At 44.6% G+C, this 25,118-nt stretch overlaps 1 protein-coding gene across 1 annotated transcript in view; it reads right to left on the bottom strand.

Annotated features, from left to right (window-relative positions):
* ITGB4 (integrin subunit beta 4) overlaps window positions 1-25,118 on the bottom strand; it is a 101,262-nt gene that overhangs the window by 65,674 nt on the left and 10,470 nt on the right. Inside the window, exons 2-8 of the mRNA XM_056858023.1 lie at window positions 12,102-12,193; window positions 10,396-10,478; window positions 9,984-10,085; window positions 8,325-8,529; window positions 7,084-7,180; window positions 5,689-5,860; window positions 4,813-5,073 (exon numbers count right to left, since the gene is read on the bottom strand). Of these exons, the coding sequence (XP_056714001.1) occupies window positions 4,813-5,073; window positions 5,689-5,860; window positions 7,084-7,180; window positions 8,325-8,529; window positions 9,984-10,085; window positions 10,396-10,478; window positions 12,102-12,193 (1,012 nt within the window). The remainder of the gene's footprint in view (window positions 1-4,812; window positions 5,074-5,688; window positions 5,861-7,083; window positions 7,181-8,324; window positions 8,530-9,983; window positions 10,086-10,395; window positions 10,479-12,101; window positions 12,194-25,118) is intronic.

Raw genomic sequence — 25,118 nt, forward strand, 5'->3', positions numbered from 1 at the left:
ATCCGATTTCTCAAAAATCCCCCCTCCCCGCTGGGGTAGAGGGGCCAACAGCCCCTTCCCTTGAACATCTCCCCCATGGGTCCAGCTGCCCTAAACCAAGCTGCCACCACCACCACCCCCAGTGCGCGAGGAGCACATGGCGTGGCCCCGCCGGTCTCCCCCTGGAGCCGTCCGTCCGACGTCCCCCTGGGCTTGGAGGTGTGGGCCCAGCTCCAAGGCCCATCCTGGGCGAGGGGCGGTGAAGGCGTGCCGCCTGCCCGCCCACCAGCCTCCGGGGCGGAGGTAGAGAAGTGCCAGGGCTCTAGGCAGGCAGGCAGCAAAAGGGGCGGTATTCTCGTCCGAGCGCGAAACTCCCCCAGCCAATCATCGTTCTTGGGGGAGGAGAAAGGAGACGTCACGGGGAGGGACAGCGGAACCGAAGCAAACATTTTTTCATGGGCATCTGAGCAACAAAACGCGCTTCTACGGCTCAGAAGTGGTTTGGTTTGCAGCTGACATAATGTGGCTTTTATACCTCTATCAGGGAAAAGCCGGATCCGCAGTGAATAACAAAAATTTGACTCCGACACAAATCAGCGTCGAAACAGCAGCAAATCTCCGTGAAAAATTCCCCTATGTGGCTAGGAAAATAGAAGCTCCCCTACACCAGGAGGATCTGTGAGAGCCTATCTCCATGTGCAAGAGTCAGATCTTCCAACCTGGCAACTAAAACCCCACCACAACGCCTCCAACTACAAGTTGCACTGTGAGCTAGGGATGCCCCCCTCCATCTGTTTTAGAAGTTTGGATCCAGAAGCCTCTTACATGATTGAACAAAATGGAGGGCGTAAAGCAGCGAATGATGGTTCATTTGGCAACTCCTGGATGTTCAGGAACTGAATGGACCTGAGAAACCTTCTGCCTAGGGTTGCCAACCTCCAGGTACTAGTGACTAAAAAAGGCACTAATGGCATATATCAACATCAAGTAATATCCAATGGAATAGTTGCTGAATCGTTTATGAAAACAATGCAAGGATGCAAGGCAATGTAAATGTTACAAGCAAAGCACAACCTATCCAAAAAGGAATGAAAGTAAAACAAAACACAATGTCAAAACAGTATGGTACAAAGTATATGATATACAAAGGAGTAGAGACACTGTGAATAGGAATAGTCTCATCATAAATGTAGATAAGTCTTCATAGAGCCAAAAGCCAGGAATATGGGATTCTGGTATTAGTCCCCATTTCGCATCATGCTTCTTCAATTACTGGCCAAACTCTGGAAATTCTGGCAGCTTTTGTAGTGAGATTTACATTCCTCAGAACATATGTTCTGCAACACATATGTACAATATAACCACTACATATTAAAATACTAGACAAGAGAACATTACTACAATATAAGTAAATACACTTACCCAGGAAAAAGGAGTGTATTCTATTATGACAAAGTATAGCTAGTGCATGGCGAAATGCATCATCTACAGGAAGAAACTTACACCTCATATAAAAAGCCTGTGGTAGGCTCTAATAAGTAACAGCTGTAACAACTGGTCTAAATTGAAAGGACAGTGGCAATTCTTACTGTCAAGAAGACCTCCAGTTTACTAATGTTCATTATGCAAAATTCTATTTTCATAAAAAACAACTCAAATCATATTGTGTATTAAGTCCGTTGGGGCTTAAGGTATAAAAAAAATGTAAAGCGGGCCTCTTTTTGTGATAATATGCAATCAGCATTTTGAATTTGATATGGTCTGTTAGGAAGTTGCAAAATGACAAAGAACTGCATTTCATGATCAAGATGTTTAAGTTGTTTATAGTGGGCAGTAAGGGGCGCTTCCAAATTGTTATTCCTCACGCGCGAACTATGTTCCCTATTATTTTTATAGCTTTTTCATTTTACCCACATATAAAATACCACATGGACAACAAATTATGTAAATGACAAATTTACTATTACAATTGCTAAACTGTTTAAATTGAAATCTAAAGCCAGTACGTGTATCTTGAAATTCCTTAACAGGGAGCGCCTGCGCACATGCTATGCAGTCTTCACAGCGGAAGTGACTGACAGGGAGATCCAAGGATTGTTGGGAAATGGAGTCCGAATGCACCAGTTGATCTTTAAAGGAACGGGATCATTTTAAACCAAACTTTGGGGGGGGGATGTACATCCTGGTATATCACGTACTAAATGCCAATGTTTGACAATAATATTCTGGATGTCACGAGAAAAAGATGAATATTGTAGAGCAGCTGTAAGGTCAACACGTGTCTTATTTAAGATAGTTGTTTTTAATAAATTTGATCTCACAGTATTATTTGCTTTTGTTTTTGATTCCTCTATAACACTGGTTCCCAACCAGGGGTCCGTGGACCCCCAGGGGTCCGCGAGAACTAAATTAAGGTCCGCAAAACAAAGTTATAAACCCATAATAAATTAATATTTTCAATTAAAAGTTTTCTATTATAAAAATATATATTCAAATATTATTTTAAGTTTAATGTTTAACTAACAGTTATGATTAAAGTTTATTTTCAAATTCTCAAAATTTTTATTTTGAACCTTGGGGTCCCTGCACCGAACAAAAAAGTCCTAGTGGTCCCTGGCCAAAAAAAGGTTGGGAACCACTGCTCTATAAAGTTAATAGGAAAACCTCGTTGTCTCAATGTATTACTCAAAATATTTGCTTCAGAATGGTAATCCTCCACAAAAGTGGAGTTCCATTTTAAACGGAGAAATTGTCCGTATGGAAGATTTCTTTGTAAGTGCATCGGGTGAAAGGAATCAAAATGGAGCAAAGCACCCCTATCTGTCGGTTTTCTAAAGGCTAATTTAAAATCTGCTCTAACACAGACTGTAACATCCAAAAAGTTAACCCTATCTTTACTGGTAGTACCTAACATATGGATGGAACTATTTTGCGAATTAAGCCAATTTAAAAAATCAGGAAAACTATCTGCAGGGTCATACACCAGAAAAATGTCATCAATATAACGTTTCCAGTAAATAATATTAGAAAAAAATGGATTATTATTATAAATATGTAATTTTTCATAGTTAGCCATGTAAATATTTGCTATTGAAGGTGCGCAGGCAGAACCCATGGCTATACCATGTAATTGTAGGTAGAATTGGTCTAGAAAACGAAAAAGGTTATTTTCAAATATTAAGTCAAGTAGTGCTAACAAAAAATGAGCAGGAGGTTTTTGTATAGTTCGACTATTGAGTAAATCTTCAATAATCATTCTAGTATCTTCTAGAGGCACATTAGTATATAATGAGGAAACATCTAATGTTACTAAAAGCGCCTGTTGTGGAATAGCCAGTCCCTCCATATCAGAAATAAATTGTTTAGTATCTAACACAAATGAAGGAGTCTGAGTAGAAAAATGATGTAAGTGGGACTCTAAAAATTGTGCAGTGGGATCAAGTAAAGAATTACAGCCAGCTACGATAGGACGTTCTGGGGGAGGGTTTATGCCTTTATGAATTTTAGGTAGTGTGCAAAACACAGGAATTTTTGGAAATAGATTAATTAAGAAATCAGCTTCATTTTTGTTAATATAATCCAGGGCTAAGCCTTCTTGTACTACAGTTTTAATTGCAAACATTACTTTTTTAGTGGGGTCACTACTAAGTTTTTTATATATATGTGCATCTGTTAGTTGTCTAAGGTTTTCCTGCAAGTAATCCTTACGATTTAATAGCACAATTGCACCCCCTTTGTCCACCTCTTTAATTACAAGATCTGGATCATCAGCTAGGTTTTGTATAATTTCCTGTTATCCTGCCGATTTCTTTTTTTACATTCTAACTTTTAAATATCTTTGAGAACCAAATATGTAGTGGTTATATTGTACATATGTGTTGCAGAACATATGTTCTGAGGAATGTAAATCTCACTACAAAAGCTGCCAGAATTTCCAGAGTTTGGCCAGTAATTGAAGAAGCATGACGCGAAATGGGGACTAATACCGGAATCCCATATTCCTGGCTTTTGGATCTATGAAGACTTATCTACATTTATGATGAAACTATTCCTATTCACAGTGTCTCTACTCCTTTGTATATCATATACTTTGTACCATACTGTTTTGACATTGTGTTTTGTTTTACTTTCATTCCTTTTTGGATAGATTGTGCTTTGCTTGTAACATTTACATTGCCTTGCATCCTTGCATTGTTTTCATAAACGATTCAGCAACTATTCCATTGGATATTACTTGATGTTGATATATGCCATTAGTGCCTTTTTTTAGTCACTTCCACCTGTTGGCACGAGTTTGTCTTTTTGAAAACCTCTAGGTACTAGCTGGAGATCTCCTGCTATTACAACTGATCTCCAGCCGACAGAGATCAGTTCCCCTGGAGAAAATGGCCGCTTGGGCAATTGGACTCTATGGCAGTGAAGTCCCTCTCCTCCCCTCCCCAAACCCCTCCCTCCTCAGGCTCCGCCCAAAAACCTCCTGCTGGTGGCAAAGAGGGACCTGGCAACCCTACTTCTGCCACTCCCACCCCTCACTGTTTCACTCTGAAAATAAAACGTTTCTCTCACATGTTAAAAAAGAGAGAGCCAACTGGGCCACTTGCAAAAGGAGAAAGTGAGAACACCCAGTACCAGCATTCAAATGTGGTGACTGAGAAGATTCCAAGAATGCAATTAACATTCTTCTGCTGAAACCTTCTCAAAAGATCATTTCTTAAAGTACTTGAGTACCCGTTCATCCCCTTCAGCAGCAGGACACAGCCTCTCCCAAGTCAGTGCCCCTGATGGCTGCTGTAGTGAAAGATGATCCCCTCCTTGTCTGGTGATGCTATTTACCTCATAGTAGTCATAAGAATGGTTGGTCACGGCAAATATGGGGATGATGTTGCGCCGTCCCAGCAGTCGCACAAGGGTAGGCACGGAGGGGTAATCCTGCTTGGTGTCAAAGGTGTAAGTGCCTGTGGAGTTCAGATGGCACTGTTCATCATTCCTCCTCAGAATTCCAGCAAGGACATTGGCGCCATCAGCTTCATAATGGAAGGCAGACTCCGTGGAGAACACCAGAAGATGAGTACTGTCTTCCCGCCAGCCGATATCCTGTTGTCATGGAGAAAGACCAGGGTGTAGAAGATATTTCATTGATTCGGCAGGATGTTGGCCAGCAGTCCAGAAGCAGCTCAAGAGCCCTGCCTGTGCCTTTTTGGGGAGGATAGTACAGCTACCCACTCCATGGTACATGCAGCAGTTTCTGTGGTTACCATACCACCAACAGGGTCAGTAAAGATATCACTTCCAAGTGCAGCCCTGCCCAAGGCGAGTTGGGAAGAATGTGAACTCCACCGACTGTTCCTGTGTTCATTCTGGCAGTTCTGGGATGTTCCTCCCTTATCTTGCCTCCTTAGCTCTTATCTCCTAGCTGTTGACCAGCTCCCTGAACCGACTATGAGCTCTGCTTCAATTCTTGGGTACGTCTGGTCATTTCTTTTTAGCTCTCTGCCTCCTTCAGTTGCTATTCAGAGGACATGCTAGCTCCATCTGTGGTCCAATATCCCATAACCTGATTCCAAAGCTCATCCATCCATTGTCTATTAAAGCAAAGCTTGGCCTAGATTGCCTCGCTGCCTTCAGAGTTTGATGAATAGCTAAGAAGGAACGCGTATCTATTTAACTCTCATTGGGATCTATACCCTCTTTAACATCCTCTGTGCTCACCTTGCAAACAACGGCTTGCAGTATGGCATCAAAACCACCTTCTGGAGCATCCAAGTTGCCTGATATCCGCTCCGTCATTAACTCTTGGCTGAATTTATCAATGTTGTGGGTAAGACGGATGACATTCTTAAAGGAGAAGGGCGGGTCAGCATTGCTCCAGGGTTCACGCAGCCTGAAGGCATAAGGAGAACAAGGCAGTTATTCTGTCATAATAGACCGATATCAGAAGCACTACAACTGTATTAGCCTGAAGAGGAGAAGACTGAGAGGGGATATAATAACCATGTTCAAGTACTTGAAGGACTGTCATATAGAGGAGGGTGCCGAGTTGTTTTCTGTTGCTCAAGAAGGTCGGACCAGAACCAACGGGTTAAAATTAAACCAAAAGAGTTTCCGTCTAGACATTAGGAAGAATTTTCTAACAGAGTGGTTCCTCAGGAGAACAGGCTTCCTTGGGAGGTGGTAAGCTCTCCTTCCCTGGAGGTTTTTAAGAAGAGGTTAGATGGCCATCTGTCAGCAATGCTGATTCTGTGACCTTTGGCAGTCGATGAGAGGGAGGGCATCTTGGCCATCTTCTGGTCATTAGGGGTGTGGAGGGGGGAGGTAGTTGTGAATTTCCTGCATTGTGCAGGGGGTTGGACTTGATGGCCCTGGTGGTCCCTATGATTCTATGATTCTATGATGCTATGTATCTATTACGGAAAAATTCTGGCCAGCTGCCATAAAGGGTCAATAGCATGACTATAGAAATGTAGGCAACTGCCATTGCCATCCGAAGCAGAGTTATATACCCTTTGAAGTCCACTGAAGTCAGTGGGCTTAGAAGAACGTATGTATCCTATTTCATCAGATGCATGAGCAGATAATGAAAATGCAGGACGTGGAGACCTGCAAGAGGGGACCTGTTTTGCAAGGCGAGATTTAAAAAAAGAATGAAAGTACAGATATCTTACATGAACAAATCCTGGGAACACATGAAGCTGACTTATACTGAATCAGATTACTGGTCCATCAAAGTCAGTATTGTCTATTCAGACTGGCAGCAGGTCTCCAGGGTGTTAGGTGGAGGTCTTGCACATCGCCTGCTACCTGATCTTTTAGCTGGAGATACCAGGGATTGAATCTGGGACCTTCTGCATGCCAACCAAATGATTTACTACCGAGCCATGGCCCCTCCCTCTAATCTGAGATTCAGTCACAAAGTGTTAACATAAAGTAAAATATTGATTTTGGGAGGGACCATAGCATAGGCATTAGTAGTAGGTTAGGTACAGCAATTCTTTTAATTCAGTGCAAGACACGTTTTTAACATATATCCATTAAATCAATGAAAAAAATAGTCAATGGATCCTTAATCAATCATTTACAGATGTCTCCACCATCCACCTCACTTACTTCTCAGGTCTCATGTCTGTCTGTGGAGCTGAAACTTTGTCTACAAACTTGCCAAAGCCAATGGTGTAGTTGTCTGTCAGCTCCCCCATGACGTTTGCTGAGAGGAGGGAAAGGAGGAAGGATGAAATCAGTAAAGATGCCCTGGGAGAGCTAAGTTCTCTGTTCCTAACACTCGTCTCCCCTATGGAGTCTTGCTGAATGTCATGCCTCAGATGAGTACACATGTATACATGAACACATGAAGCTGCCTTATACTGAATCAGACCCTTGGTCCATCAAAGTCAGTATTGTCTACTCAGACCGGCAGTGGCTCTCCAGGGTTTCAAGCAGAGGTCTTTCACATCACCTACTTGCCTAATCCCTTTAACTGGAGATTCCGGGGATTGAACCTGGGACCTTCTGCATGCCAAGCAGATGCTCTACAAACTGAGCCACAGCCCCTCCCCCATCATGAAGCACATGAAGTGAGTACAACATGCTCACATTCCCAGAAAAACAAACAAACTAGCCATCCCTTTCTTTTTGAAATCCACTACTGCATAGTAGTGGATTGGCAGTGAATGCCAAGGACTAAAATAGTATACCAGTAGCCAAACACATAGCTTTGTTCATGGGTATCTTCAATATGGTGATTAGGAGTACTTTTTTGTACTGGTAGTTAGATTAAGGCAACTCAGCATGCCTGAACATTGGGGAGTACTACATTACTCTAGATATGCATAAGGATTATCTTGTTAATGAATGGGATGCCTCTCTTTGCGTTAACATGGGAGATTCTCTCAAGACTCTTCCTTCTCTTCCTGTGCCCTTTGTCCTCTCTCTCCTCATGGACCTGTAAGGAGCAGAATGCATCTATAGGTCTTTCCTGTAGAAGCCAAGCCATCTTACTTGCACACACATGATGCTGGAGTAGCTGGCCACTTGTAATAGTGAATAGTATTCTTTAGATTAGGCTTCTCACTCTCCTTTCGACTGCAGCGTGTATGTGAATTGAGTCTACCTCAATAAATGTAAGTTTTATCCCTTTTGCAATATTCTTCATTGGAGTTAATTTAACTGTATTCAGTACCAGGCTTCTATGACTGTGCAAATTTGCTGTATTACCGGTAATTAACTAATGCATATCCCCAATACTGATATCTTCTTTTTTTCCCCAGCTGCCTCAGGTGGTGGCAGTTTAGTAACAAAATTCTATTTTCCCTCTCCAGTTGCCTCCAAGACCTTACGGTTTTTGTTCTCACCCAGTTGCTGGCCCATTTTTTTAAGGTTGTCCAAATCGTCAGACATAGAATAGGAGAAGTCCATGAGAATGTAGAGGTCCAGAGGAGATTGAGATGGCTCAAACACATCCATCTGAAAACTAACTTCCTCACCAGCTCGCAACTTCACAGACATCTGCTGTGGTGATACCTGTGTTCTCTTCAGAGAGGTATCAATTCTAAATTCCTGCCAGAAGAAACACCAGTATTTTGCAGTCAGAGAGATTACACAATTATATTTCATGCTGGTTTTACTATGAGACAGATGCAGGTGACAAACAGTTCCCAACAATGAAGAGATTAATTATACAAATTCAAAATTCAAATTCAAAAACCTTTATTGGCATAACAAATTGTACAAGGTATTCCAGAATTTGGCAAATGATAAAACATCAATATCGCAATCTGTAGCAATAGATATGAATAAAATGAGGTATGCCGGAGTACAGTGGATATAAGGTATATATAGAAAACTAGTTTCTACAAGTAACCGGAATAGCAGCTATTATATTTTTTGTTTGATTTTTATCATTGAAGCTTGCTTCAAAAATATGGCTACTATTTCTGTAGTTTCTGGATCATACCCGTTCAGTAAAAGTCTGATCAGAGAGTGGGGGGGAGAGTTCCTATCCAAAATTGATGGCATTAAAAATTTAGTACGTAGGTCCGCTAGCATTTCACATTCCAATAAAATATGATAAATGGAGTCTATCTGGTTTAAGCCACAGCTACAAATTCTCTTTTCCAAAGGGGTACCATTAAATCTCCCAAATAGAACTGCCGATGGAAAAGCGTTTAGTCTAGCTAGCATAAAGGCCCTGCGGAGGGAAGGATCACTTAGAAAGTAGAAGTAATCCTGGAGGAGTCCACAATTGGCAGAAAGACCCAATTTGGATGAAGAACAAGATAAAGGAGTTGCAGGCAGGATTGTTTGTCTTTCATGGTCAAGTAGTCTTTGCTTAATAACTCGGAAGATGGTTTGGCTGTCCAGCATCAATAAGTTGTCTATATCTAATCCCAAGGTTTTCAGTTTGTGTGGGATAAGAGTGAACCACTCTGTATCTGCAGCTTCTTTTAATAAAAAGGGAGTAAGACGATTTTCATTTGGAGAAAAATGAATCTTAATCCAGTATTTAAAAGTATTTAATTATACATGAAGTGCTCCCTGTCTGTTGGTAAAAATGCTCACAGGAAAAACACAAGAAGTCTTGGGCCTTTTATGCCGGGAGTTTCCCTGTGGTCACTCCCTCCAACTGCTTTGGGGCTTCCTTTGATTATGCACGCCTTTCCCAACCGTCAGATGTCTCCTCGCTCTCCCCGTGCATTTCGGCATATTTTGCCCATGCTTTCCGGATACTGTTTTAGCCGGAATCTAGAAAATGCGAGCAAAATGCACGGAAATGCGAGGGGAGAGCGAGGCGACCTCTGACGGTCGGGAAAGGCTTGCATAATCAAAAGGAAGCCTCAAAGCAGTCCGTAGGGGTGACCACTGGGAAATGTCCCTGCATTAAAGGCCTTGATAAACAGGTCTAACTCCTAACCCTGGGAATGTCCCATTGATTTCAAACACTAGACAAATTGCCCAAATACAGCCCAACTAGATATTTGCTAACTACATATTTGGACTTTGTCTCCACTCACCTTTAAGGTTAGTAGTTCTCCTTTCATGAACACTATGTTGTGCTCACTGCAGCCATAGCTTACTAGGTTCTTTCTGAAATCACAGCGGGACTCTTTGAAGTTCTGGGAGACGTGAAGTGGGATAAAAATACAACATGCTTAAAAATATATTTTGCAACATTTGCCCAGGGATAATTGCTCTCTTGCCCCAGTATTGGCCTAGGGGTAGGATGCAGTCACTCCTTGCAAAGTTCCGATTTTACAACTAGTCAGTTACCTTTCAGTTGCAACTTAAAAGTAGGTAAGCAGACATTAAGAAGGCAAAACATAATGGGTTGCATCCAAACAACTGGCAGTGCAAGGTGTTGTGATAGGGAGGTTTTTGGGGCGGAGCTTGAGGAGGGCGGGGTTTGGGGAGGGACTTCAGTGCTACCTCATCAGTGCAAAAAGAGCAGTCCTTGTTCACTCTGATACATTCAGTGCAGCTTTTTGCCCTGGAAGCCACACAGCGATTAACTAGGAGACAAAAGCAACATGTCAGAAATACAGGAAAGCAGGTTGATCTAGAAATGGACACAAGGAGGGGCACAGAAGGCCTGGTCTCATCCCCGTTGTGCTTAACAAAGTGCTTTCAAACTTGGCTGCCGTGAATGACAGAGCATTCTTCCATCTGATCAAATACTATAATGGCAAGGGAGCAGTTATTAGCATAGGCGAATTGCTGCATTCACTTCCGTCAGAAGGAGGTAACCGGGTAAGGAGGAACTGCAAGGAACTCATTGCTATCTTGCATTTCTTCGTCCTGCTTGACTGAACAGTGGAGTAGGAGACTCACTTTCACACATGCTGAATAATGCACTTTCAGTCCACTTTCAATGCACTTTGAAGCTGGATTTTACTGTGAGGCTTATCGCACCCAGTCCAGGAAACGTGGGGAAAACACCTTAAAAGCGTTTGTCCTGGATGCGAGTTCCAATTTCCCCCACACTCCTCCCCGTTCTAACGTCTCTGAAATGTCTGCTTTCAGAGCGCACCTCCGTTAAAATAGTGCACACACAAAGAGGGGGGCGGGGAGGGAGCAACACGTAATCTCTAATCAGATTGCATTGTAACCGACTAGTGAAACAAATGAGGGGTGGGGAAGGTGCCCTAGAAGTTGGGTGGTTGGGAAAACAGAGGGGTCTTGCAATCAATCGGGACCCAGAAGCAGAATAGGGAAAGTCCTTCTGCCTAGAGATTTGGGGGGGGGTGCACTAGAGGTTATCACGGTTTAAATAAAGGGGGGGGGCTTGCAAGCGTACACTTTTATTTCTCCAATTACCAGAGGCTGCCAGGAATGCTCGCTGTGGTGGTTTGGAGGTTAAGAAAGGGGTTTTTTTCCTCCGTGGACTGGCAAAATCCACTTGCAAACCATCGTTAAAGTGTACTGAAAGTGGATTGAAAGTGCATTATTTGGCATGTGTGAAAGTGCTCTTGAAAGGATGTGTATCAGAAGGGATGTAGTTCACTCTATTCGGTAAGTAGCTTGCACTTTCCCAAGGGTTCAATGTAGTTTAGAGAAAAATCACGATAAAAGCAGTTCACAAGGACCAATCTGTTGTATATTGTAACCATAGCAGCTAAAGAAAATCTTTACTTAATAGATTCAACTTCCAGTGACAGCTATGGAGGAGGACTCTTGTCTGTACCATGTTCTCTTCTTTGCAGAATCCAGAGGCAGATTGTACCTCTGGCTATGGAGAGGTGCTACTGAAGCAGAATAAAATGATCACACATGCTACATAAAGCTACCTTCTCCTGAGTTAGACCACTGGTCTATCAAGCCAGTGCTGTCTACTCTGACTGGCAGCAGCTCTCCAGGATCTTGAGCAGAGGTCTTTTATATCGCCTATGACCAGATCCTTTTAGCGGGAGATGCTGAGGATTGAACTTGGAACTTTCTGCATGCAAAGCAGGTGCTCTACCACTGACCCACAGCCCAATAGTAATTTCTTACTGCAGGAAGTGAAAATCTAAGTCATCACCTTCCCAGCAGAGTATTAAATAGCCCTCAGAACTGTGCCACCAGTGTATCTATCATTGCTTTCAAAACAATAGTATATTTTGGCATTCTTTGGAAATAAAGGATGCTGAACTTACTTCTGCTTCCTTGGCTCAAGCATGTGCTATAAAGCAGTGACAACAGAAGTAGCCCGGGCAATGACCTTTGGAGTAGCTTGTCCATTGTGTTCCTGAAATGCAAACACCAACAGAGTCACAAACAAACATCAGTAAGAAAAGAAACCACCATTAATACACTCTGAGCAGGAATGGTCCCAGCAGATGATATATAATAAGGCAGTGATGCTCACTCTGTGGATTGGGAGCCACACGTGGCCCTTCTGAGCACCCCAATGTGGCACCTGCCCCATGTTTCAGGAAAGTGGGCAAGGCCCTCTCCCAATGGGGCTAGTAGTTGGCAGGTGGTTTCCACCTTGAAACAGCCACTACAAGAGGAATGGCTCTGCTGCAAGACTTCCTGAGGTGCAAGCCTCATGCCAGGAATGGAAGTAAGTGTGGGTTTTTTGGTTGATGGTAACTGTGAATGTGGCTGTCCGTTAGGGTTGCCAACCTCCAGGTACTAGCAGGAGATCTGCTATCGAAACTGATCTCCAGCTGATAGAGAGCAGTTCACCTGGAGAAAATGGCCGCTTTGGCAATTGGACTCTATGGCACTGAAGTCCCCCCCCAAACTCCGCCCTCCTCAGGCTGCACCCCAAAAACCTCCCGTTGGCGGCAAAGAGGGACCTGGCAACACAGTAAGTACCACTGTGATAAAGGAAACTTTCTCAGAAGACGGTTTTCAACTCATGAAAGCTTATGCTGGAATAAATTCTGTTTAAGTGCCACTGGAATCCAGCTTTATTCTGCTGCTACGCACTAACACAGCTACCCCTCTGGAATTACAGTCATGATTATCCAGCAAGCCCTCCATGAAAATTTCAACCACTATATATTTAATTTATGGATTTCTCTACACAATATGCCCACTAGCTTGGATGGTGGTTGTTTTTTTTTTTTTTAAGCATTACATGCATGAATGGAGAAGTCTGTCAGTATCTGCTGTCCATAACAGGTAAATAGAAACTCCATGTTCAGAAGCAGTACGCTGCTGAACAGCATATAATGGGGACAGGGGAGGGATGTTGCCTTCATGCCCTGCTTGTGAGTGTCAGAAGCATCTGACTAGCTGCTTTTTCAAACCGAGTGCTAGATTAGATGCACCTTTGGTTCTATCTACCAAGGTTCTTCTTATTGCCCTTATGAAAACTTTTATCTTTGAACGTTGCAGATATCAAGGAATCAAGCGAGGATAAAGTGAGCTGAAAGGGAGGGTATGATTCCCTAGCAAAATGTGATGTTTTTCATCCTGAAATAATGTATCATGAAAAACTAATAGGGCTGTTACCATTGGTATGCAGAAGGGCGTGGAGTGTATTATTCCAGGCAAACACAAATGACCTGGGAAAACCTAAATGATGGAATTCCTCAGCAATCCTGAGTCAACAAGTACCTATCTATAGATGTCTGTAGGACTACCTGAACTCTGCCCTGATATAAAATTTTGTGCCCAAACCTCCTGTGACTTGTTCAAATTATGTATATATTTGCTTATTTTCCTTCCCTTCTTCTGCTTCTACTAAGCATACAGCAGGGCAAAAAGCTGTGCCATTATTATACTGAAGCCACACTTCTAATGACTAGGTTTATATTTGCCTAGGCATTGCCTTTATCCTTTCAAGCCTGTTTTCAGAGCTTTATAGATTAAGGTATAGGGTCATTATCAGTGTCTTATCTCAGAGAGAGCTTTTTGGCAGCTTGTTTTTAAGACGCTCCGGGTAACTCCCCACAGTTGCTAGCAAGATAAAGTTGTTCTTTCCAGGTTCAGTTGCAAAACAAGACTCCAATTAAAAAGTTAAAATAACCCAGTCATTACAGTTTCTTTAGAATTATTTAGAATGAATGGCTTAAAAATCGGGAGCTTATCTGAGGCGTGCTTCCTCCTTTCCCCGACTGGAACCGGAACTCCTATAGATTAAGGTCAAGGTAGTCCTCTGTGCAAGCACCGGGTCATTCCTGACCCATGGGGTAACATCACATCTCAAAGTTTACTAGGCAGACTTTGTTTACAGGGTGGTTTGCCAGTGCCTTCTCCAGTCATCTTCCATTTACCCCCAGCAAGCTGGGTACTCATTTTACCGACCTTGGAAGGATGGAAGGCTGAGTCAACCTTGAGCCGACTACCTGAAACCAACTTCCATTGGGATTGAACTCAGGTCGTGAGCAGAGCTTGGACTGCAGTACTGCAATTTACCACTCTGTGCCATGGGGCTCCTTATGGATTAAAAGACTCTTATTTGTTTTACATTGGGGGAAAAAAGATGATTCCATACTCAGTAAAAATTGGGGTCTTGCAGCAGTACGTTTCCAGAATCACAGGTTTCCATATTATTATTATGTGATAGAGGTGAAACAACCAGATTCTGTCTTAGACAGATTCTTAGAGAACAGGTCCATCAGCGGGTACATGGTGACTAAAGGGAACCTCCATATTCAGCGGCAACACATCTCTGAATACAGGTGCTAGGAAATAGCATCAATGGGAAGTCCTTGACCTCTTTGCTGGCCTTCCATGGCCCTTGGTTGGTCTGGCTGTTGTGTGAAACATGAAGTTGGACTGCACAGACCACAGGTCTGATCTAGAAGCGCTCTTTTTATGTCATATGTGAAATGGTGATCAATCAAGGAAATGCTTTGTTTGGGCAGTAGTGATAGTACTTGGAAGGAGGGGATGGCATTAACACAAGACAATCACATGATGGTTGTCTGTAACTAAAGTTTCCAGCTCCAGGTTGGAAAATACCTGGAGATTTTGGAGGTGGAGTCTGAGGACGGCGGGGTTTGGAGAAGGGAGGGACTTCACTGCCATAGAGTCCAATTGCCAAAGTGGCCATTTTCTCCAGGGGAATTTATTTCTATCACCTGGAGATCAGTTGGAATAGTGGGAGATCTCCAGCCACCACCTGAAGGTTGGCAACCCTACCTGTAAGACAGACCCATCGCTGTTTGTGGGGTTTTTGCATGTTTAAAGGTTTCCTCCTTCCCAACAAAACCCTTCACGTAGAAAATTAGTATGACAGGGAAAAGTCTAGACTGAACTTATCTCCTTGCCATGTTGTTTCCCTCCATGCAGGGAGCTTTGTCCTTGAGGGAACACATGAAGAACCCCAACAGCGATGAACTGAAATGGTACAGTCCAAGCAAAGAATCACTATCCAATGGGCCCTAAATCTTGAATCGTGTTTTAAGGGAAGCTCTAGTTCAGTCTAGCTCCTGGAGACAGCCTGTGAGTTTTGCGCAAAGCAGTGTTTTGACTCCCTAAAGGCAATTCTGCTTATCTTCAGTTGCAGAGAAGCTGAGGAATTCGCTTTACCTCAGACTAGCAAGCCTGGCCTTTCTTAACCTTACTATAATTGCAATGAAATCATTTAGGATGCCTCAAGGGAAGGAGGGGAACATCATTACACTTGACCAAAGGAAAAGCAGGTATGAAGAAGAGGGATCAAGCTCAAAGCCCAGGAATGTACTTCCAGGAATAGCAGAGATTTAACAAGTTTGGCTGGCCGAAGAAGAAAGAGCTCAGCACTGCGGGACTCCCTTCTATTCTATACACTTTTAATCGGTGGCTGGTGGAGCTGCATTGGGACAGACCCTTGCTAATTCAAGGCATGCAGCTCTTTGTGCACATGGCGCCCAATCCGAACAAGCGCCTCCTTTTCCTGAGGCTGAGGCCAACTAGATTTATGAGAGACGGTGAAGAAGAAAAACAAGGTGACTCTCAAAACCAGCCCTTCCTTTCATCCATTTCCTATTGCGCTAACACTCTCCAGATTCTTGTGGATTATCCGGGCTGTGTGACCGTGGTCTTGGTATTTTCTTTCCTGACGTTTCGCCAGCAGCTGTGGCAGGCATCTTCAGAGGAGCAACACTGAAGGACAGTGTCTCTCAGTGTCGAGTGTGTAGGAAGAGTATTATATAGTCAGAAAGGGGTTGGGTTTGAGCTGAATCATTGTCCTGCAAAAAGTATCAAAGGTAATGTGCTAATGAGGGTGTGGTATGTTAATATGGAACCATGGTATCCTGAAGTGATCTGATAATCTCATTAGCACATTATCTTGATACTTACAGGACAATGCTTAGCACATTACCTTTGATACTTTTTGCAGGACAATGATTCAGCTCAACCCAACCCCCTTCTGACTATATATTACTCTTCCTACACACTTGACACTGAGAGACACTGTCCTTCAGTGTTGCTCCTGTGAAGATGCCTGCCACAGCTGCCTGCGAAACGTCAGGAAAGAAAATACGGTTACGCAGCCCGGATAACCCACAGGAACCAATGAACTCTGACCGTGAAAGCCTTCGACAATAGTCTCCAGATTGGCACAAGCCAAAAAAGAATGCCAGGAGGGGCATGGAAAACACCAAGTTTCCATAGGAAGTCCTGGTTTAGAGCCTGTGGCAGGTTCTTGAATAATAGGCTCACAGGCCTCTACCAAACTTTACTGTTTACATCCTTCCCATTCTGTTTACATCCTTCCCATTCTGTGAAGTTGGTGATAAAATGTTGAACCATCAAGACAGTGTTTTCCCCCGCCCTCTGCCATATGTTTGCAAGGTTGTATCTAATCCTAACATATTTCCACATGCTGCTGTAAATTCCCAACAGGAAACTGCTATCAAGATTTTTAAAAAAAGCAGCACGTGTGAACTTAAATCTGTGATGAAGCACTTTTCTGTGATCGACACGCGTGTTGTTATAGAACACGTAAAACATTGTCAGCGACTTCCTTTACTGAAAATAGGTATACTCTGCACTCTCAACCAGATTGGTTCTCAAAGCAGCCTGCAAATGTATCAAAACAAATAATCATATTTTGAATTGAATTCTTCAGAAACGTTTGCAGATGCATCTCTGCAGGAGGGGTCACATTAAGGTTGCCAGCCTCCAGGTGGTGGCTGGAGATCTCATGCTATCACAACTGACCTCCAGGTGACAGAGATCAGTTCCCCTGGAGAAAATGGCCGCTTTGGCAATTGGACTCTATGGCGTTGAAGTCCCTCCCCTCTCCAAACCCCGCCCTCCTCAGGCTCCACCCCCAAAATCTCCATGAACAATCCACGTGGTGAATGGAGGCATAGTGGTGGTGGAAAGTACCATCAAATCGCAGCCAACTAATGGCAACCCTGTAGGGTTCTCAAGGCAAGACACAAACAGAGCTGGTTTGCCAGTTAGGTTGATCTAAAGTGAATGTGTGTGTTTTGCGAATATCAGGCAGTGCAATCCTAGATAGAGTTAATAACCTTCTAAGCCCATTGACTTCAGTTTACTTAGAAGGGTGTAATTGTGCTTAGGATGACACAGTTAGCATATTTATATGGGGAAGCAAACATTCCTGGTGCTTCATAGATACATATATACTTATGATTTACAGAGCAACAGAGATAGCGTACATTGTTCAAAGACAGGAAGCACAGGGTAGAGGAGGGAATGAGTCACAATTGATTATTTAATGCCTTGGACATATACCAAATTGCACAAAGTTTGTGTACAGAAAATCCGTCAGGCAAAAGGCTTAGTACCACTGAACAAATGTTTGTATAGCCACACAACTCTTGAGCACATGTGTGTAACAATCACTTTAACAAACTCTAAACTTGTCAAGAGAATAGTAATCTTTAAGGCTGTCTTGAGTGACAATATTTACATCCCTCCTGCAGTATTCACCTTATGTTGTTCTGGCATTAGTGTCAGCTGTTAATCATAATGGTGGTTCAAACGTCATTCAGTTGGTCCCAAACTCAGCTTGTAACATGGCACATGAAAGCATCGCTCCTCGCTGAACAAGAGCAGCTACTCAATGGGATTGTGCAGTCGACGGGGAATTCCCTCCTCCATGCAGTGATTGAACTGACACTACACAATACATGCATCCTTCTGCAATGCAGCTCAGCTGTGCGCTGATGCTCACTTGAGCATCATTTGAAATCTGCACAAGAGACAGTTTTGTGCCCCAGGCTGTATACAAGTTGAAGCTTTGTAGAGACCGTAAGGCAAAATGAAAGAATTAACAGGGCATCTGGGTACACGGAACCTTTTTGGGGCTATTAAGTTTCTGTAGCATTTCAATTGTCTATACCTCAGTTAGGACTATATCTGCACAGTAGCTTCATATGCTATGGATTAGGGTTGCCAACCTCCAGGCTGGTCATTGCTTCTGGGTTCCCTGATGCCTCCCCCTCCAGGTAAGGTTCCTCCAGGTTTTGGGTTGTTTGCGGCTTGCCCGGTGGGAGGGGAGCTAAATTGGGGGATGGGAGCCAGACCAGGACAGGTGCATTGGAACAAAATGGATAGCCCGAGAAATTAGGAAAAAGAAGGCCTAGACATCATAATTCTTGGCATGACAACAGCACAGCTCCCATCTGGATGGAGAAAGCGGGTACGGGACCTGTGGAAGCTGAAGTCACAGATGCTCACTGCATGCGCAACTGACCCCTTCAAGCACTGCAGTGCAGACTCACACCAAGCTTTGTTTCACCTGCTAACTCCGCACACACACAAAATACCTGAAATCACATGGGACTGTTAACAATCTTTACTAGTCCAAACAGCCACCGAATGGGTGGGATTCTGCAAGGGTGGCACAGGGAGTTGGCTGATCAGTTTTTGCACAAACTTCTGCCCAACTGGGCCACTTTTTCTGCAGGCCCTGTGTCCTTCAGTATGTAACCAGTTGTGAATCCTATAAACTGCCATGTAGGAAGCTGTCATATGGCATTTCAATTATTTCTATAGTTTGTAGTCACACCGTTACTGGCGGCGGGAATGAACTCCTAAAATTAACCGAAAAGCCACCTCCAGTATTTCAAGAATGGTAACTGGATAGCTCGGATCAATCAAACAAATACTTGAAGTCAAATCACCTGTAAGCCTGAGGACAGAGCAGTTTAATAAGGACAGCCACTGCAGTTTAGGAATGTTTTGAATTCTGTGTCTGCCGTGTTTTCTCTCAGGCTGTGAGCTCCTTCCAAATGCCGCTGAAGAAGAAAATTCTCAGATGTACTTTTGGACATTGCCCCCTATTCTTCCTTCGCCAAGGTTCTCTATCACAGACATGCATCTTGGAGGATTAAATGGGGGCTAACAAATCTTTTGGACCCAGCTTTAATTTTGGCTGGCAAGAGAACCAGCATGGTGGTGGACTCTAATCTGGTTCGATTCCCGACTCCTCCACATGAAGCCTGCTTGGGCCAGCCACATTTGTCTCAGAACGCTCTTAGCCCACGGAGAGGCAGGCAATGGCAAACCACCTCTGAACGTCTCTTGCCTTGAAAACCCTAGGGGGTTGCCATAAGTCAGCTGTGACTTGACGGCGCACACCAGGGTTGCCAGGTCCCTCTTTTCCTCTGGCAGGAGGCTTCCGCATTTAAACCGGTATGCACGCGCGCATGCACATTTGCCCGTTCTAAACCAGAAGGGCCACATGCGGTATGCACGCGCGCATGCACATTTGCCCGTTCTAAACCGGAAGTGCCACACATGGTATGCACGTGCGCATGCACATTTGCCCGTTCTAAACTGGAAGGGCCACACGCGGTATGCACGCGCGCATGCACATTTGCCCGTTCTAAACCGGAAGGGCCACACGCGGCATGCACGCGCGCATGCACATTTGCCCATTCTAAACCGGAAGTGCCACACATGGTATGCACGCGCGCATGCACATTTGCCCGTTCTAAACCGGAAGTGCCACACATGGTATGCACGCGCGCATGCACATTTGCCCGTTCTAAACCGGAAGGGCCACATGCGGTATGCACGCGCGCATGCACATTTGCCCGTTCTAAACCGGAAGGGCCACATGCGGTATGCACGCGCGCATGCACATTTGCCCGTTCTAAACCGGAAGGGCCACATGCGGTATGCACGCGCGCATGCACATTTGCCCGTTCTAAACCGGAAGTGCCACACATGGTATGCACGTGCGCATGCACATTTGCCCGTTCTAAACTGGAAGGGCCACACGCGGTATGCACGCGCACATGCACATTTGCCCGTTCTAAACCGGAAGGGCCACACGCGGCATGCACGCGCGCATGCACATATGCCCATTCTAAACCGGAAGTGCCACACATGGTATGCACGCGCGCATGCACATTTGCCCGTTCTAAACCGGAAGTGCCACACATGGTATGCACGCGCGCATGCACATTTGCCCGTTCTAAACCGGAAGGGCCACATGCGGTATGCACGCGCGCATGCACATTTGCCCGTTCTAAACCAGAAGGGCCACATGCGGTATGCACGCGCGCATGCACATTTGCCCGTTCTAAACCGGAAGTGCCACACATGGTATGCACGTGCGCATGCACATTTGCCCGTTCTAAACTGGAAGGGCCACACGCGGTATGCACGCGCGCATGCACATTTGCCCGTTCTAAACCGGAAGGGCCACACGCGGCATGCACGCGCGCATGCACATTTGCCCATTCTAAACCGGAAGTGCCACACATGGTATGCACGCGCGCATGCACATTTGCCCGTTCTAAACCGGAAGTGCCACACATGGTATGCACGCGCGCATGCACATTTGCCCGTTCTAAACCGGAAGGGCCACATGCGGTATGCACGCGCGCATGCACATTTGCCCGTTCTAAACCGGAAGGGCCACATGCGGTATGCACGCGCGCATGCACATTTGCCCGTTCTAAACCGGAAGGGCCACATGCGGTATGCACGCGCGCATGCACATTTGCCCGTTCTAAACCGGAAGGGCCACATGCGGTATGCACGCGCGCATGCACATTTGCCCGTTCTAAACCGGAAGGGCCACACGCGGTATGCATGCGCGCATGCACATTTGCCCGTTCTAAACCGGAAGGGCCACATGCGGTATGCACGCGCGCATGCACATTTGCCCGTTCTAAACCGGAAGGGCCACATGCGGTATGCACGCGCGCATGCACATTTTCCCGTTCTAAACCGGAAGGGCCACATGCGGTATGCACGCGCGCATGCACATTTGCCCGTTCTAAACCGGAAGGGCCACATGCGGTATGCACGCGCGCATGCACATTTGCCCGTTCTAAACCGGAAGGGTTACACATGGCATGCACGCGCGCATGCACATTTGCCCGCCGACCCTCAGGTGGTCGGCGGGCAGAGGGGGCAATTGCCGGGGTTTGCCCGCCCCCAGCGGGCACCTGGCAACCCTAGCGCGCACGCACATTAATTTTGGCTAGGGAGGTAAGTGACACTCATAATTGGGGTGGAGTTTTGGAATCATAGCATTCCCCACATAATATTCCTGGCAGGATGACTGCTTGATCAAAAACAAACTTTTGCTTAATCCAATGCCCATAAGAGGCTTGTAGTTCATTCTGATATAGCCCATTGCAATGTCATCCTAGTGGAAAATGGGAACATTAGCTTCTTCTTTTGACTTGTTTGTTTCCTGTAATTTTTAAACTGATTTTGAAGGCTGCAGTGGGAAGGTGGGGTAAAAATCTTCAAGTAAATTAGTAGGATGACACAACCGCTCCACTTTCTGCATTGTATGGTCCCTCTTGCCTTAGGAGGCTTGTTGTTCACACTGTTTTCTAATCCTGTGATCCTAGTCCTACTGCATTGGTTCACTGGATGTCCTCTGCTGTCAGTTTGCATTGTTTTTATGTTCTGTAATCTGCCTTGAGTCTCTCCGTTAGAAAGGCGGGCTAAAAATAAACACATAAATTAAAAAAAAAATCCCAACTTCTCAGGTCCCCTAATCAAGCAGCAACGTCAATGCTTTCCAGAGTTTGCAGACAATCTCCCCATGTACATTGGAAAGATTATTTCTGGGATGGCAGGAAATCCACGTGGGTTGGGAGGCTGCAGTGAAGGGGAGGAAGGGGTGAAATCTGATGGAAGAGGCAGGAGGAGCCATTTCACCTTTCCCCCTCTTCACGGCAGCTCTGACAATGGAAGAGAGAGGAGGGGTGGTTTCCGAGCCTCGCAGGCATATGCCAGTCACATTCTTAGACTTTGTTCTTCAAAAACTAGAAACAAGCATTCCAATGTTATCGGTTGATTTTAGATGCCACATGTGTAGTACTAATATAGCGGCTGAGGCTAAGGGCTTGTGCATGCAATTCTTCTGAGATTTGAAAGTGCCCTATAACTCTTTGGTTGCAGAGATACAGATCTCCCCTAGAAACTGTTGTGCGCCTTATAGGAAAGCCAGACTTCCAAGTAAATTTCTATGTGGCTGGTACAATGAGGTTGCTGTGTGCGGTTGTGACTTCACTGCCATTAAACAGGATTTTGGTTTTAAGATTTAGTATTCTGTGGCTTCAGAGCTGAGTCTCCAAGGGGAAAGAGCGCTTTCATTTCAGGAAGTTATTCCACAATTCTTATTTGCACCAGAATCTAGGGCAGGGGTGACAAACTCATTTGTTACGAGGGCCGGATATGACATAAATGTCACTTGGTCAAGCCGGGCCACGCCTCGCCAGCCCAGATCGAGAGTGGGGGAGGTGGCTGCCCACAGTGGGCTCGCCAGCCCAGATCATACAGCTAGCTTGCAGGCTGGATAAGAGCTCTCAAGGGACTGGATCCGGCCCGTAGGCCGTATTGTTTGACACCCCTGATCCCAGTCTTCTAAAGGCCAGGAACCCCCCCTTATATGCTATACAAAGAGACAGGACTAAACTGCATTGAACCTCCCTGCCCCATAGTCTTCTGACCCTCAGGATTCTCTGTCCACCATGTTTTAATTTTATTTGTTTTGAGGAGCGTGGGTGACACTGCATAGAAAGAACACAATACCTTTTAAAAAAAAGTTTTAAAATGGCCACATATTTAAAGACATCTCTGATGATTCCTTCCCTTGTACCTAAAAGGCAGGCTGAGCTGTGGGTGATTCTTTGCTGTGTGCGTGTTGTTGTTGTTTTAAACCTCTGGGAGCATGAGTAACACTGGATAGGAATAATACAGTACTTTTACTTGTGTGCCTTCAAGTTGCAACCAATTCATGGTGAACCCAGGACCACAGAGTTTTCAAGGCAAGGGATGAGCAGAGATAGTTTTCCGTTGCCTTCCTCTGCATAGTAACCCCAGGCTTCCCTGGTGGTCTCCCATCCAACTGTGGCTGGCTGTGCTCTGTTGAGAGCACAGTCAGAGCTGCTCAGGCTGCTACAATACCTTTAACAACCTTTTAAAAACCCTCCAAGAATCCCCTTTGTCTAAAAAGCAGGCAATTCTCTTCTGCTATGCCCGTTTCTGCAGAGGACTGGCCCTTTGCTATCATCAAAAAATGAAAACAGTAATTGGACTGCCTCTGCCAATAGTGTCCTGTCCAGGAAATACTGTTCCCCCCCCCCCACAGGTTTAAAATAAAGCAGATCTTTTTTGTGGGCTGTTGGCAGTCGGTGGGCATATGAAGAACAACATCATGTTGAAACATTTTTTAAAACAACCCTGCACTAGTCACAGTCAGGTGGTGGAAATGTGGGAAATCCTTGCCATGAAAGCAACCAGGTCCCAATGCTAGCCTGAGAAGCTGAATTGTCCCCTGCTTTTGCTGTTAGGACCCTTATGGCCAAATGTTCAGCACATAATCTTGAGTTGCAACCCTGTGGTTAGTTATGCACATTGAAGCCCACAAACTTAAATGAAGCCCACAAACTTAAATGGAACGAAGGCTGCATCTTCCATTATAATTGAATACATGGAGAGCCACAGCTGTAGAACCAAAATATGTGATATTTATATAGTAATAACCAGGGTACTGTTATCTCTTTTTTTGGTCCATACATCCAGGAACAGGTATGCAGAAGGGCTTCCAGGTGCAGATATGGGGCTCAAGAGAAAAATGTCATCTTTCACATTACAAACAAAATGTTCTTGTACACAAGTACAAGAGCCGGTGTGGAGTAGTAGTTAGAGTGTTGGATTAGGACGAGGAGACATAGGTTCGAACCACCACTCCGCCATGGATGCTTGCCAGTCACGTGCTCTCAGGCTAAACTACCTCACAGGTTTGTTGTGAGGATAAAATGGAGTTGAGGGGAACAATGTAAGCCACTTTGGGGGGCTCACTGGGAAGAAAGCCAGGGTAAAAAATGAAGTAAGTAAACTCTATGATTCTATAATTCTATTAAATAAATACTCCTTTGTATAAGAAACAGACTTAAGTCTATGTAACTAGATACAAAATTGCAGATTCCAATTAAAAAATGGAATAGGATTCCTTCAATATTTCCTTTCTTTCTCTGGCTTAAATTTGAAATAAGGATCTGTACATTTTTTAATCTTACATGGAAGGCTTAAACTATTGTTTATTTTTGTTAGAGGTAAAAAGGTAAAGGTAATCCCCTGTGCATGCACTGGGTCATTCTTGACCCATGGAGTGACATTACATCACGATGTTTACTAGGCCGACTATGTTTATGGGGTGGTTTGCCACTGCCTTCCCCAGTCGTCTACACTTTTACCCTCAGCAAGCTGGGTACCAATTTTACCGAACTCGGAAGGATGGAAAGCTGAGTCAACCTTCAGCCAGCTACCTGAAACCAACTTCTGTCAGGATTGAACTCAGGTCGTGGGTAGAGCTTGGAGTGCAGTACTGCAGCTTATCACTCTGCACCACGGGGCTCTTTTTTTGTTAAAGTCGGTGTAAAAATTTGAAAATCTCACTGCTACCTGACTGGAAAAGCGTGAGAAGGTAAGAATAGTCCCCATTTACTGCTCAAGACATTTGGGTCATGGGAGCTTGAAAAAGAAAAGGAAAGAATAGAGATCATGCAAACACTAGAAGATTAGCTCTTTCTAACTGCCACTCTTCCAAGAATCAGGGTGGGTCAAAGTGTAATAAAGAGTTTGAAGTTCAGGCCTTTTATACATGGTTTGTTTTCACTGGATCTGCTGTTCTCTAACTGCATAGTGTTTACAGTCAAATTCTCAAAACACTATGCATAGGGGCTGTACCCCTTGAAGAAATTCCAAGAGTACCTTGTGATCAATTATGCATCCCCAACAAAAATGTGGAGCTTCTGAGTCCCTCCCCACTGAAA

This window comes from Euleptes europaea, chromosome 1 (genome assembly GCF_029931775.1).
Source record: "Euleptes europaea isolate rEulEur1 chromosome 1, rEulEur1.hap1, whole genome shotgun sequence".
Lineage (NCBI taxonomy): Eukaryota > Metazoa > Chordata > Lepidosauria > Squamata > Sphaerodactylidae > Euleptes > Euleptes europaea.